At 45.2% G+C, this 15,970-nt stretch overlaps 1 protein-coding gene across 1 annotated transcript in view; it reads left to right on the top strand.

Annotated features, from left to right (window-relative positions):
- Window positions 1-15,970, top strand: part of LOC111872005 (zinc finger protein 1) — a 972,125-nt gene that overhangs the window by 458,029 nt on the left and 498,126 nt on the right. Inside the window, exon 2 of the mRNA XM_023865862.2 lies at window positions 9,773-10,246. Within this exon, the coding sequence (XP_023721630.2) occupies window positions 9,773-10,246 (474 nt within the window). The remainder of the gene's footprint in view (window positions 1-9,772; window positions 10,247-15,970) is intronic.

Below are 15,970 nucleotides of genomic sequence, written 5' to 3'. Positions count from 1 at the left end.
ATGAAACGGTAATTAAGTTGTCACCTGAAGGCCAGTTGTTACTCCAGATGTGTGTTCCTCTCTCCGGAACGCGACATAAGCGTGACGCTCTGTTACAGTGCGCTTTGTAACGTTTAACTCTGTTGTGCAGGTGTTGAAATGTATCAAGAGGCAGGGTTGGTGGGTGGGTGAAACAGCGATATGTCAACACCACGCAGTGATGGACGTGGCATAAAAAAAGGCATAATTCAGTTTCTCCATCGATGGTCCTGTCTCCTGGAAAATTCGTTTCATAGTCAAAATAGGGGATGCAAATGAAGGTTCTAAAATTACGAATTGCTGATGCGTTCCCTGTTGTGATTTTTTTTTGTTTTGTAATTTTTTTCGTTGTGGGCCCCACAATTCGTGAATGTGACAGTTTCTGTGTGTGACATTGTTGTGCAGATTATAATGATTATGATATTAGTGGGGAGGGGGTGCGGTGGGGTTGTGGGTACTCATGTGACACGGTGCAACCGACTGCAGGCTAAGTTGTGACAAGCGTTTGACGTTGCTGCGAATTCCCCTCTGTAGCAGCCTCGCAGTCAAATGTTCAGCGCACCGGAACACAATCCGCCTCTAGTGGATGGACAGCCATGCCCAGGATCACCGTCATGGTGACGTCCTTGTCTCTGCAACTGACAACTTGAGTTCTCAACTCGTGGATCGTGATTTTATTTTATTTGATTTAAATCTAGGTCAGTTTTTCTTTCTGCTTTAATCTGAGGGATGTGTTTCGGAATCCTGACGGACGCCATCAACCATATCGCGTGTTTCCTGTTAACGCAACTGAGCTGAGTACTTCTTGGGAAGCCACCAGTGACTAAGCTATACAAGAATTTTCAACACTTATGGAACCCAAAGGCGTTTTACCACATTCGCAAGTTCCCGCCATCGTGAGCCACATGAATACAATCCATACCACCCCATCTTATTTGTCTAAGATCCATTTTAATATTATTCCCTTTACATATAGGTTAAAGGTAAAGCTATCCCTGTAACAGGCCGTGGAGGCCCATAGGGTTGTGAGACGTCGAGGCTCCCACTTTTTCTAGACAATCGGCTCACAGATGGCGGTAAGGTTGTCACCCTTACGCGCCGGCCGCCCTTTATCCCCCCCAGAAAGATTCCTGGCACTCATTTCTGTCAGAGGCTGAGCCAACCCCAGGGCCATAGTGCGGCTGTAAGGATTAGTTCAATTGAAAAATTCAGTGGTCTTATAGGGAATCGAACCCGCGACCCTTCGCCTTGTAGAAAGCACCGTTTCCTATCAATGGATGTTACTTTTGTCAGGAATGCATGTTTATTTGTCCTTTAACTAGCAATGTATGTCCTGTTGAGTGTTCTTGTTGAGGGAATGTGTTTACCTACTCGTTTCCTAACAATGGGTCTACATGTCACAGTATGTTCCTCCGAAACGTCTGACGGAATACACGGCAACATAAGAAATCGTTCATAGTTGCCTTCGTGAGAACCTCAGATCCAGTAATTTTTACGCTTTTGTGTGAAGGTTCCGCTTGTCTTTAGTCATCTTCAGTGGCGTTTCATTTCGCACTCTCAGAATGGTGACCATTTCTGTCGTCCGCTGTGCAGACGTGGCGTTAGAGTAACTTCCGGTAAAAGAGCAAGAACTGGAGATATAACTGTAGATGTTGCAGGGTACAGTTATGTCACTCGGACTGGTACCATTACGTGGCGGTGAGTGTCCTGTGGAAGAGACAGTATGGTCACTCAATCTTCGGTGCGTTACGGCTTCTGCGCTTCGCTCCGACCTTCTCCGCTGTGGAAAAGCGAATGTAGCGATGGAGTGTTCAAATTTATTTTTATGTTCTTTTACCTCCGCCCATGAAACCCAATCAAGTCGTAATTCTCCGAACTTTAATCAATTCCACTGTTACAACTGCAAAGAAGGAAGACTTGAAGCGCGCCCCCGCCCCTCAGCGTCTGTATAGCGTGGCATTTCTTTATAACTTCCTTATATAACAAATTCTCATATAACTTTTTAAACCTATACACTGTTTTTATGTCTTGTTTCCTGTCCTTCTCTGTAATCTCATTTATCTCTTCACCACTTCTTATTCCTATACGNAAGGTGCTATCCCCTCAACTGGTTTACTCGTAATGTCTACACATTTCAGTAATGTGACGATTATTACACACATGAACATATTTACTTCATCTCATCACTGGTACTGAGAGGCTGGACAGCTCAGTCGGTATAGCGACTAGCTGGACGACCGAAGTGTCGGAGTTCGAGTTCCTGTAGGGTCAAGAATTTTCATTTCACCCAGTAGGCCTCCACGGCTTGTTACAGGGATAGCTTTACCTTTACCTAGATTGCTTGAGTTCCTGGTTACAGATCCAGAGGTCCCGGTTTCGATTCCCGGTCCTACGAGATTTTCTGAGAAATAGCGGGTCTGGAACGGGGTCCACTAAGCCTCGTGAGGATAATGGAGAAGCTATTTCAGGGAAATAGCGGCTCCGGTCTAGAAAAACCGAGATTAACGGTTGTGGGGATTCGTTGCGCTTACCACGTGACACCCTTTGTCCGCAAAACTTGGCACTAACTTCACCGAGAAGCGGCGGTCGCTCAGTCGGTATAGTTCGCTTACGGACTGTAGGCTACAGAGTTTTTTCTTATAAGTGTATGATGTTTTGAAAATGAAGAGGAAGGAAATGGCCGTGGCCTAATTTAATGTATGTGGACGATACAAGTCAATATTGCCGACGTCTCTGTCCTGTACGAAGCTTTCCACAAGTCAGAAGCGTACCCACGTGACCCGACTTGCTGACCTCCATTTCTGTGTTGTGGTGTTCCTTATGTCTCGCAGTGTTGCCTTCGAGGGGCCTGGCTACGGCGAAGGGGTTTCCAGTGCTGGTCACACATTTGCAGCTTAACGTGGAATCGTGTCACGAAGATTGGTTGACTTCAGGCCATACGCTCAATGCGAGTAGCGAAGGACATGATGTCAAGTTGAAAATCACATAGAGGTCCTTGAAGACAGTGTTCAAGAACGCAGAAGGCAGTTTGATGGAGTGGGCAGGGTCAACATGGTGATGTATCCCGTAGCAAAGCGGATTTTACATATTTGAAGATTATTAGCTAACATCAGCGGACCCTGTGGGCTTAGTAGTACCGGTACAAGGGAGTTCTGGAAGGGCAAGTCGCCTCAGAAGAGTGGCGTGTGTCTCCGGGTCATCTCTGCCACAGGATAAACTTACCGACTACACTAGGCGTGCCTAATGTCTGGAGATGGGGAGTAGGTTGATCGATTTGGCCCAACTAAATAGGTTTTACCTGAAGACGGAGACAGAGTCGAGCCGTCGAAACGTTGTGTTCTGAAAAAATAAATGGGACAGTGTTTTTAGATAAGGCAAGACGATGGGTAACGCCCAGAAACGCACTTTAATAATGTCTCTTGTCACTTCGATTGACACAGGCGGTTATTTCGCACCAGGTCCACGATTTTGAAATTCGGTTTAGAGAAACAAAATGCTTCTTCTCATTAGTACTTTGCTTGTATTTATTTATTTATTACTTTTTTGGTCAGTAAATTAATTAAAATAGCATACAACTGGATGAGACAGTTGCCTCAATAAAAGAATTTTCATGTTTTTATATTGATTGACCCTCAAACTGCTTATAACGGAGCCGGTATAGCGATGGGAAATGGGCTGGAAGACCGAGGTTCGATTCTTGGCGGGGACAGGAGATTTATCTCTTCACAGTGTCCAAATAGACTCTCGGATCCACCCAGCTGTTACTCAGTAGCTACCTGGCGTGAAGCTCAACACATAATGCTGTCAGGAGTCTAGAATACGTTGAGCTTTACCTCCACGCTTTTGTGACTTGATGCATTCCCACAGCGGCGTTTCTTATCTCTGACCGATTATCTTACTGGTGTTAAATGGTTGGTTAGGTTGTTTAAGGACGTTTCCCTACTAAACTCAAACTCCGTGATTTCAGTCCACAGGCGAACTATACCGACCGAGCGACCGCCGCTTGTCGGAGAAGTTAGTGCCGACTTTAGCGGATAGAGGGTGTCGCGTGGTCAGCGCAACAATTCCCCACGGCCGTTAATTTCGGTTTTCTAGACCGGAGCCGCTATTTCCTTGAAATAGCTCCTCACTTATCCTCACGAGGCTGAGTGGACCCCGTTCCAGACTCACTACGTTCCGAAAATATCTGGTAGCCGGGAATGGAACCCGGACCTCTGGACCTGTAGCCAGGAACTCTGACCACTAGACCACAGAGGCGGTCCGTTTCCTTACTGTATAGGTTTTGTGGCCTGGAAGGTGAATGTACGTGTGGGTTTAAGTAACGAATCAGGACATAGAAGGAAGCTGATTGACTTTTGGGTCATTTAACGACCGTCTTTCAACTGCAAATGTTACTTAGCGTCGAATGATGATGAAAGGAGCGTTTGCCACTTGCTCAGCCGTTTGCATGAGAATAGTTCTATGCGACATGAGACGTTTTGGGTTTGTAGCTGTGCAATCACTTGTCAAAATTGAAACCTTGGTTTCGGCGACCTTTCGCAGTTCCGCGCGATCGAACAGTCCGGTTTCTTAGCATCGCCAGTTATGCAGCTTGTAGCGGTAGTCATGTAGGTTTATAGTGAGCGGGTTCTCTTTTGTTACTTTGTCCGCCACGAATCTCGCATGAAGTTAACCAGGATTTTAGGCCGTTCTCAGGCGGTTAGTAGCCGGCTTCCCACCTCGGCGGCCCGGGTTCTAGCCCGGCTATTGTCATGTGGAATTTGTAGCAGACAAAGTGGCTCTAGGGCAGGTTTTCTCCGAGTACTTCAGTTTCCCCTGTCAGTATTCATTCCACCAATTGCTCCACAATCACCATCATCATCTGGGGCTGGTACGGTGGGCCAGTTAAGTGGTCACAGTACCAAGTGAATTCAGTCTCACCCCACTAATAATAATAATAATAATAATGACAATAATAACAATAATAATAATAATAATAATTGGGAAAACCAGAAGGAAAGAGACCACTTGGAAGACCAAGGCGTAGGTGGGTGGACAATATTAGAATGGATCTTAGAGAGATAGGATGGGATGGTATGGATTGGATTGATCTGGCTCAGGGTAGGGACTAGTGAAGGGCTCTTGTGAACACGGTAATGAACCTTCGGGTTCCGTAAAATGCTGGGAAATTCTTGAGTAGCTGCAGATTTGGCTTCTTCTCAAGAAGGGCTCAGCTCCATAGGTAAGTAAATAATAATACTAATAATATGATAGTGTTAAATCTAACACCGGAGTGAGAAGCCAGCGTCTGTTTGTCCTGTTCATATACAGCGCCGCAACAGCCACGTAACTCGGGTCGGCCGTAAAACATACATAGATATTTTTTCAATGAACTCGAAAGTATCCCTCAGAAGAAAATGGGCATGAACCTACTTGAAGCAGTTGGTTTTATTGCTTGAGGCTCGAAACAAATCCTCAAGTGTCGTACAGTCAGAATTGGGTGTCGACTTTGAAGACTGTTGGGTGATGTGAACACTGAGGCCACAACAGGTCGCCCCTAAAATAATCAAATCCTCGATGAAGTATGATTTTCTTTGTTGCTAGTGGGGTGGGACTAAGTCCCTTCTACTGCGGCCACTTCTGGCCTAACGAAGTATCATAATAATGATTATGATGTTGGTGATATCAGAACGGTTGATCTTGGAAACCACCAACCTACCTTTATCGGCACTGTTTTGTTTACATAAGGATCTTACCTATAACTCCACGTTGCGAGGTCTTCATGCAGAAGTCCACAGGAGCACAACGCTGGACGCCATCTTGAGTGATGGATAAATACAGTTCACATCTTCACATAGTGTTTATTTAAATATCCGCTATAATAATAATAATTCAGTTCTTTATGTGCCGAATCAAACGCTGAACAGCCAATTACAGACACAGCACAGTTTAGACACTACAAGGAATTACTTTACGGACAAACACATGAAGTCAGAGACTAATTACAGGCAAATTTTACTTTCCTTGGCACTACAGCCCCAGTGGGCCTAGGCCTACCTCCATGAACTTCTCCGTTCACTTCGGTTTTTCTAGATCATACACATTCGGTAGGACTCCTTGGGCGGGTGATCAGCTCGTCGCAAGGCCTCTACCTGTACACAAACACAGAAAAACGCACACACACAAACTAAACATCCATGCCCTGAGTGGGATTCGAACCCACGCTCTCGGTTTCGAAGCGAACGAAGACAGTACATGCCTTAGACCGCTTGGCTACCGTGACTGGCAGTTGCAGGCAAGTACTGGAGGAAACAACACTTAATGCAGAAAAGTGAACAGATCAACAAACGAAATAATAATAGTGACGTTAATAATAATAATATAATTAAAACAAATCGAAGTTATCATTGAGTATTGAGAAGTGTAAATAGTAATAATATCCTCATCTACGCATATATCTTGCGAGTGTCTTTTTTTCACTTTGGTTTTCCGGATACGATTTTACTCGCATGTTTCATCACCATGCTTGCTACATGTAATACCCATCTAATCCTTTCTCATTTTATCGCCCTAATATTTACAATTATATCCCGTTACGAACTGACTTTGCGTTCTGCTTTTTCTATGCCGTCGATGTGCAACGTCGGTTAATATTGTCTTCCTCATTGTATGGCTACATGTTTCGGCCTAACCGGTCGTGTTCACGTGTACAAGTTGTTTTGTGAAGGATCGGCCGCTCACTGTAAAGCTGTTAGTTTCTATCTTGTTTGCGGGACAACAAGCTGTTTTATTTGAGTGTCCTTGAACAATTGCTATGCACGTGTTTGGCTTATGGTTTTGTTCATTTGTACCCGGTGGCTGTCCGGAATGTTTCTGTTTGTGCAGAAGTTTGTCGTATGTACGGTCGTTATGTATTTTTCACCATTTTCCTGTTATTTCCACTCTCCTATGCTCGTATTACCCATGGACTCTAATGATTCGGGTTAATGAAGAATAGGCAAACTGAATTGAAGTCTGACATATGCATACCCTCCTCGGTGCGTTTCATGTTATGTTCTCAGATCCACCGTCTCCTGGATCGTAACTCCACGCGGTGTACAGAATATTCAACTTGTCAGCTGGACATATCGCTTCCATCTTCAGGGTCGAAGATTAAGCCAAATAAACCAACAGGGCACGAAACTTCGGTAACCATAATGTGATACTAAACATGAAGGAAGCCGTTCTGAAACTGGTTTCTTGCGGGAATTACCCTTCGGTCCTGAAGATGGAAGCGGTATGTTTCTCGGAATTTCTTTGAACAGCATGGCGTTACAACCCGGGAGGCCATACTGACACTTTGGGTGCGTTGGTACATGTTCGTCTGTGCTGCATTGGGAATGTTTCAGATGTTAGCGTGGAGAGGCACGGAGCATGGCGTGGTACAGTGTTTAGGCTGAGAGACCGTTGTCTGTACTGTGCATACGTAATGCGGCAGATCACCATAACAACCACTCGGACAGGACGTGCGGTCGCGTAATCAGAATGGATTTAAGGACAGCAAGCAAGTCTTTGAGAGGGCGTGTTACGGGGGATTTGGGAAATATCTTACGTGCCATTACCACAGATCCAGCGAGGTGTTTAACTCCGATCCGTTACGTCCACTGGAAGTGCATAACACAGGAGCGGCGGTTTAGCGTTGTACAGCTCACAGATCTGCAGATATTTTCTTCAAGAACTGTGGGCTGTGTCCGGAAGATATACAGACTCATATATTATACACTAGTTTCCCATTAAACTTCGATAAATGTAGGCCGTGTCATAGCTCAGGCGGTCTGTCGCCGGCTTCCCACTGCGACAGCCCCAGGTTCAGTCTTACGTCGGGTCATGTGGAATATGTGATGGACGTAGTGGGAATGGGGCGCGTTTCGTCGCCAATTCTCATTTCACCAACTGATGCATATTCGCCTTCGCCTTACCATCGCGTGTAGATCCGTTGCTGCGTAACGGTTGCTAAGCAACGCTCGTTACTAGGGCAGCAGATTCTAAATAAACTGTGTTATGCAACTCGTTTGTAGGCAACGGATCGTTAAACGCCATCCCGCGGTAACGAATACATTTGCAGCAATAGAGTTACTGTTGGAAACGGTGTGTTCTTCTGCTCGGTCCGTGTAAAGGGGTTATGTGGAAGACAATTGGAGCAGCTGAGTCATTTGAGAGTTGAGTTCTGCAAGGGGGCTGAGAAGACATTGCACTTTAGTTCAGTTGTGGGATATTCGCCGGACAGTAACGACGTGAGCGCAAAAGCTAAAGAATCTCCATTGTTGAGAGCTGTTACCAAGCAACGACTAGTGAAGACACTGAAGCGGTATAAATCCATTCACCAATATCTACCCCGTCTATAGTCACACACACACACACACACACGCACACGCAGATCATGAGAGCATTCTCTACACTAACAACGCCATTAATGATCGAATTTAAAACGAACACTTACACTTAATAACAGTGTAGAGATTCTACTCGTCTGCATGCACTTACTGGTACGTTTTTACTGATTAAAAGAATTAAGTAAAAATGATGCAGATTGCATTTGCGGTCGCTGTTGAAGTCTTGTTTGAATGCTTCCAAAACATTCTCCTCAGGCGTTTATCTGTCACACGAAGTGTCGCCACTTATGTTGAGGTTATGTCTTCCAGTCCCTGTTGTTATCCTAAATATTCACGTTATGCCTTCAAGAGAATAGTGAAATCAGACTGGCTGTAGTTAATTAGGTTAAAATCAGTACAGCAGCTCTTGTTGTTATTAACCACGTCCTCATTTGTTCGTGTTAATCCAGTTCTTGGCCGTAACCTGATTCAGGAGGAAATTAAGAGGCGATTGAACTCGGGTAATGCTTGCTACCATTCAGTCCAGAACCTTTTGTCTTCTCGTCTGCTGCCCAAAAACATAAAATATTAGAATATACAAAACTATAATTTTGCCTGTGGTTCTGTATGGGTGTGAAACTTGTTCTCTGACATTAAGGGAGGAACACAGACTGAGGGTGTTTGCGAACAGGGTGTTGAGGAGAATATTTGGACCGAAGAGAGATGAAGTGACAGGAGGTTGGAGAAAACTGCATAATGAGGAGCTTCATAACTTGTACTCTTCTCCAAGTATAATTAGAATGATCAAGTCAAGGACGATGAGAAAGGCAGGGCATGTAGCACGAATGGGGGGAGAAGAGGAATGCATACAGGATATTGGTGGGAAAGCCAGAAGGAAAGAGACCACTGGGAAGACCGAGACGTAGGTGGGTGGACATTATCAAAATGGATCTTAGAGAGATGGGATGGTATGGTATGGATTGGATTGATCTTGGTCAGGATAGGGACCAATGGAGGGCTCTTGTGAACACGGTAATGAACTTTCGGGTTCCATAATGTGCTGGGGGGAACGTGCCATAGTTTGGGCTCTTAGTCGTCGGCTTCACACCGCATTGGCCAGGTTTTGTTCCCACTTCAAGGCATGTAGGCCGTTTGGATGACAAAATGGCAGTAAGACAGGTTTTCTCTGAGTACTTCGGTTTCCCCTACCAATTATCATTCCTCTCACCATTATCGTACAAGGTTGATAAACAGATTTCCTACTGTCCGACATACCAAGTGGACTTAGTGTGACGGCCCTCCACGAATTAAAAGATATTTCAGTCCTTGGGAGTAACGCTGCCTCCATCTTTAGGAACCTTTACAATTTCGCACGATTCTTCTTTCGCGCACATTCTGACGGTTAACTCTCTTGTGTGTTGCAGTCGACCTGGAGAACCTGTCCTCAGACAACGTAGTACTGACCTCGGCGGCTGCTAGCGTGGGCGGCGCAGGGGCGGCAGGTGACCTTTGCGCCCCACCAGCAGCCGCCATGAGCCCCGACAACAACCACAACCATCAACCTCTTGCCGATGGAACCTCTCGGCAGACCGAAGACCAGAACTGTCTGATAGTGTCGTCACCTGACGAAGGTGAATCTGGGAGGATATTTGTTGGGCGTGATGCGGGCAGTGCAGGACTCCAGGGGTTGCTCATGGTGAAAGTGAGGAAGGATGCGGAGGGACAGAATGAGGTCGAGGTTCTGGGTGATGAAAGTGAAGTGATATCGACTGACGAAGTGCCTCGGAGACGCCAAATGTTGAGAAGAGGACTCCTGGGGGAGGAAGAGGAGAAGATCCTGCAGGAGTACATGCAGAGGAGCGACACTGCCGTCATATTCCCGGAACCCGTCGAACAAGGTACGTGGTTCGTGACCCGCTGTCCTGTGGCGTTGTGTATTCAGTTCTCAGTGTCCAAGTTTTAAGAAACAGAAGTAATGTGTTTATTTCCACAGATGTGATTGTTATCTTGGCGGCGATATGCGTGCATTGTAACACCCGTGGTTTGCTTGGAGCAGTGATTTACGGCGCTTTTCTCTATTTCCCGTTGTAGACAATTTAGTTTATTCTGATCCTGCCTGATCGTTGAATCTCGTCAAATGCCTTTGTCGTCGTTGGCGTGCTTATGGTTCATAAAGCTATCCCTGTGACGGGCCGTGGAAGCCCATAGGGTTGTGAGACGTCGAGGCTCCCACATTTCTTAGACAATCGGCTCATAGATGGCGGTAAGGTTGCCAGCCTTACCCGCCGGCCGCCCTTTACCCCAAGGAAGATTCCTGATACTCATTTCTGTTAGAGGCAGAGTCGACTCCAGGGCCACATTGCGGCTGGAAGGATTAGGTAGATTGAAAAAATCCACCTCATAGAAATTCGATCCCGCGACCTTCCGGCTTGTAGCATAGTTCCTCAACCAACTACGCTACCATGGTTCATACTATGGAAAAACAAACATACTCCTTGGCCTGTAGTCCGCAAGCGAACTATACCGACCGAGCGACCGCCGGTTTTCGGCGAAGTTAGTGCCAACTTTTGCGGATAGAGGTTGTCACGTAGTCTGCGCAAGGGATCCCCACGGCCGTTAATAGTGGTTTTTTATACCAGAGCCGGTGTGGACTGTGAGGTGCAGATATTTTTTTTTGCATCTACCTGGAATCTTAAGTGGCCGTCGAACCCGTAACCCATCGCTATACCGACTCAGCTATTGTAGTGTTTAGGTATGTGGATGTAACTGAAATATTCATAGCAAAGTTGTCGATGCTGCTGTTTCATAAAATTTAAGGCTAGAAATGACGGACCGCTACTAATTGTTATAGTGATGATGGTTCAGTCCCAGGGCCCTGCCGAACTTTACCTCCAGTGATCCACTGTCATGGTGTTTTGCTGTAGGGCGACTTTTCTAAAAGACTTGCCCTCGTAATTCCATTTTATTGTATCAAGTTATGCTTTCTCATCAGTATTTCGAAGTGTGTCACAGTGGCCGCGCGGTCTAAGGCATTAACTCTCTTTGCACGCTTGAACGCTGAGATCATGGGTTCGAATGCCACTTGAGTCATGGATGGTTGTATTCGTTTATTCTCTGTCTGTGTTGTACTGTGTATAGTTAGCGGTCTTGCGATGGGCCGATCCCCCGTCCAAGAAGTCCTGCCTACTGTGTATAGGATTAAGAAACTGAAAAGCGGCAAAGGCCGAACAAAGGGGTACAAAGATAAATATATTTTCAAAATTAATGTGTTTGTGAAGTGAGGACTGTTGCCAGTTTCTTCTTTTATTTGAACTGAAACAAATGTAATAGACGTTTGCTACGCCATTAGAGTCCGGCTGTCTCAGTAGTATTTCTAACTACATACTTGAGCGGAGTTCGATTCCTGACAGCACCACATATACCGTATATCAAATAAGTGCGCGGAAGGAAAGCCCGCTGTGATTGAGTCGGGCGCTGCTGGGATTCCCCTGTATGTCTGCTGTACAGCATGGCGCATGCGTATTCAGACCACGAATTTGCAACTTCGTTTAGAAATGAATGAAATACTGTCAAGTGACCTTGCCTATTGGGTCGTAGCAACCAAGGAATGAATCCTTCTTTCCTCCCTGTTTTTATTCTTCTTCAGAGTCGGGAAATATATCTTTGCAGGATCTGCTGATTCCATCCAATTAAAGCTGGCAATTAACAAGGAAATCTTCCCTTCACCCCTCCTTATGTTTACCCTTCAGAGTGACAGAGACAACGTGTCCAATTAAAAGACTGGCTTTTCTCTGTGAATTGTGATCTAAGAAATGTTTCCACTAATGGACGTGTTATTTGCTTCACTGCTTTTCCTTTCTCTTACTGTATATTGTTATTTGTGGCATTCTGGTCTTTATAGCCTGCTAATAAGAATGTCTCTGTTTGTACAGATCTTTTAATTTAAAAAAGAAATGCTCTGCAGAGTCGAACCGCCGTTACTCCGTCCGCGTCCCCTGTCCTTGTCAGTGTATATATGTGACCCGGCTTAGAGTTTGATAGTTTTTTATTTCCATTAAACGCCATTGCTCTGTTTATAATTATATCGCCGTTCTGACCCAAGAAGACTCTATGTAAGCCGACATTAATGACATCTCCGAGTAACTGAGCATCTAGCAATTCCTTACGAATGTTTCGGACACTACAAGGAGCAGAGGGAAATAAATTGTGTTCAAGGGAAAGTTGGGAAGAAGAGAAAATTATCTTTTCTTTCTAATAGTCCTGTTGTCCTGACATTCTTTATGAACGCTCTGCTGCTGTCCGATACTGTGACGACAACTACGGCCGAGAAGTTTATTTTGAAGCGTAACAAGCGGTTTGCAGGAAATCTTCTCATTCCATGAACTCACATAACTCAGAGAGAGAGAGAAAGAGAGGCAGGCGTTTTCGTTGCCTCGGGACTGGGGACGTCTATGGGGGCCAGATATTTAGCTCCAGGGACCGCGACCTCTCGATACAGACTCTTAACTTTACGTAGGTGAATGTTTCTAAGATCGTTTCGGGTTTGCTTTGAAGCTGATTTTGTTGCAGGAGAGAGAGATGTTATCAAATGACACTGTATCAGCTGGTAGGTTTAGTTAGTGTTGGTGGTATCCGCAGCAATAATGAAATAATGTCAGTAGAATGATCGGAGGAAAATTTGGTGAGCGTCATATTGAGAGTGACACTAGATCACGGAACGTCGGAGCTGAAGATCGTCGCTTAGTGTAGGTACCCTCAGGATAGAAGCACGAGGACTTGTAAGATGCAGACTAGTCTCTAGTGAAGTAGTCGTCACTCAGCTCATCAAGACATTCACAGCTCATGAAGCTGCACAATGGTGCACTGTGGGAACACACATTGAGCCCATCGAATCCAGCCCTACACAGCTTAAACTAACTCGTTTAATAACGGATATTGACTTTTAGATCGTTTTCCATTCCCCTATAATTTTTTATTTAAAAGCAACGCTTTCTGAGACTGGACTCTGTCTCCGTCCTTAGGTAAAGGCCTACTCAGTTGGATTGGAACTAGCTCTATCGATTGGGCCCAGCTGAATAAATTTTTACTTGAAGACGGAGACATAATCCAGTCTCCGAAAAGTTTTTAAATACAAGACAGGGCGATGGATAATGTCGAAAAAATATGCCATCGTCACAAACTTTTAGATCTTATTAGTTCACTTAATATCTAATTTAATATTATCCTCCCAGGTGCCCACACATCTGCAGAGAGGTCTTATCCGGTTTTCTTACTAGAATTTTATATCCGGTTCTCATTTCCCGCATGCTTCATGCATGTCGTGATCAACTCTTCTATATTGTAGCATGTAGACCCGTTGTTAAGCAGCAACTACGAAACAAATAACTGAAGTATGGCTGTTACTAGGACACGGCGCAGCATTAATATAACGGAGTTTTCTGTGCGCGCCGTGCCGAGATGTCTCAAGCAAGGCAGTTAATGAGTGCCATTTGAGTAAATTGAAGAGTAGTTGTTTTGTGAGTTAGTCGAGAGTTGCTGTAGCTGATGTCGGAGACATTTTGGGAACCAAGAGAAAGGACAGCGTCCACTGTTGGAAGCCGCTATCAAGCAACGACAGTGAAGAAGTGACTGTGGACACTAATGTGTGTGTGTGAATTGTAAATTGTCACGCGCTGTCACACATAGTGTCCACTAAAACCCGATCATCAATCCAAAACCCCGTCTGTAGTCACTCTATCACGTGACAGTATAACTTCGCAAATAGCCCATTGACGTTTCACCATATCGCTTAGTTCTCCGTGTGGGAGGGTTTCTGCAATAACATAATCTCGTGAAATAAATTTCAGGACGGTTGGATGTATAATTTGTCTAGATCTCGTGTAAAGTATTTATTTGAAGCCACTTCCTCGTTCGGTTTGGTTTTCTGTCGAGCCAGGACTCCACTCTTGAACCCCGATGCTTATTACACGGCCTCGTCTCCTTCGCGAACAACACAAGAAACAATAAAATTACTGCGAGTCTATTAGTCGTGAAGGAGCCGGGATAGCGCAGTCGGTGTAGCGACTGGCTACGGGCTGGACGGCCGAGGGGTCGGAGTTCGAGTCCTAGTAAATTCAATAATTTTCTCTTCTCAAAATCGTTCAGACCGGCTCTGGGTTCCACCCAATCTCCCACTCAGTTGGTACTGGGAGTAAAGCGGCCGGGACGTGAAGCTGACCACTCACCTCCAGCTAGTGCCGAGGTCAAGAAAACGTGAATCTGTACATCCACTCCCCCATACGCCTTCATGGCGTAGCGCTTAATTAGTTAAGCACAGGGACAACTTCACTGTTGTTCATAACGCTACACTGTTCGTCGCAGAAAATAGTGAGATGGTAAAGGCACTAGGATATTTTGAAGTGTCCCTGTTTTTAATGTTGTATTTTAGCGTCCTGTTGCACTGATTTTCATCCATGATATGTATACTCAGTGCACTCAGTTTCACCTGTTACTTCACGACAAGTTTCGGCAACAGTGCCATCATCAGGTGCCCTAATTACGCTAATCTATTTCATTGCTTGCCTTTATAAAATGATTTAAAAAATATTTAAAAAGTGCGTATTTGTCAACTATAATAAATTTACACAAGATTACACATAAGATTATTCACCTTATGTGTCATAATTAAAACTTGCGTGTGGTTCTTCTACTGTGGGGGTCGTTTTTCTTATATTTTGTGTAAACCGTGTCTTGTGATGTGTGTTCCCTTTTTAGCTGCGAGTGTTCCCTGTTTTTAATTAAGCACCGTGCCATGAAGACGTTTCGGGAACAGAGGTTAGCTCCACCATTTTTGACCTCGGCACTTGATGGATGTGAGTAGTAAGCTGTGTAATGGACAAAAATATCTGACCAGGGATCGAACCCCAGCCGTCCAACTGTACCGATGAGCTATATTAACTCCTGACAGGATTCCGAGATCAGCCTAAACACTTTGCTCGAACAAAATCTGTCTTTATAACATTGATATAGGCGTACTGGGAAGTGAGGGTGATCTTCCCGTAAGAATTTGGTTTGCACCGGGGGGGGGGGGCTGCGATGCTGATTGTCGCGGAAATCGGTTTCGGATAACAACAGAAGTTTGAGAGAAAAAAGAATCCTGTTTAGATTTGAAGTTATGATAGCCGTTACTGTGTAGAGTGCCGTCTTCCGCGTTTTAAAGCAGTGTTGTTCGGGAAAAGCTCGATGTTTCGAAGTTACATGCCGCCACCATCTTCAGAGTCGAAGAGTAAGCCAAGCAAGAAACCATCTGTGGCCGGGCGACAAGCACCCGTAGCTTAATCAGCTTACCGCCTGCTTCATGCTGGCTTCTTACTTAGTGTAACCTGCCCCGAGGATGGAGGCGATATATTCCAAGGAAACATCTGGATTTTCCAAGTTACACGGCATTACAACCCCGAAAACCGTACTCTTCAAGAGAAGTCTCTGATTGTTACGAGGTATCGCAACCTGTCTCATCTCCGTTTATAGGTTCAGTGCTGTGTCCTGACGCCCCCCCCCCCTTTTGAGCCCCAGTGTCTCCCTATTATCGCTGCTTTAGTTTCATCTTCTCTAACTCCATTCCTTGTGTAGTGGGTGCTCCATAC

Source organism: Cryptotermes secundus, unplaced genomic scaffold (genome assembly GCF_002891405.2).
Source record: "Cryptotermes secundus unplaced genomic scaffold, Csec_1.0 scaffold133, whole genome shotgun sequence".
NCBI lineage: Eukaryota > Metazoa > Arthropoda > Insecta > Blattodea > Kalotermitidae > Cryptotermes > Cryptotermes secundus.
This window is presented reverse-complemented; position numbering and strand designations above follow the sequence as displayed.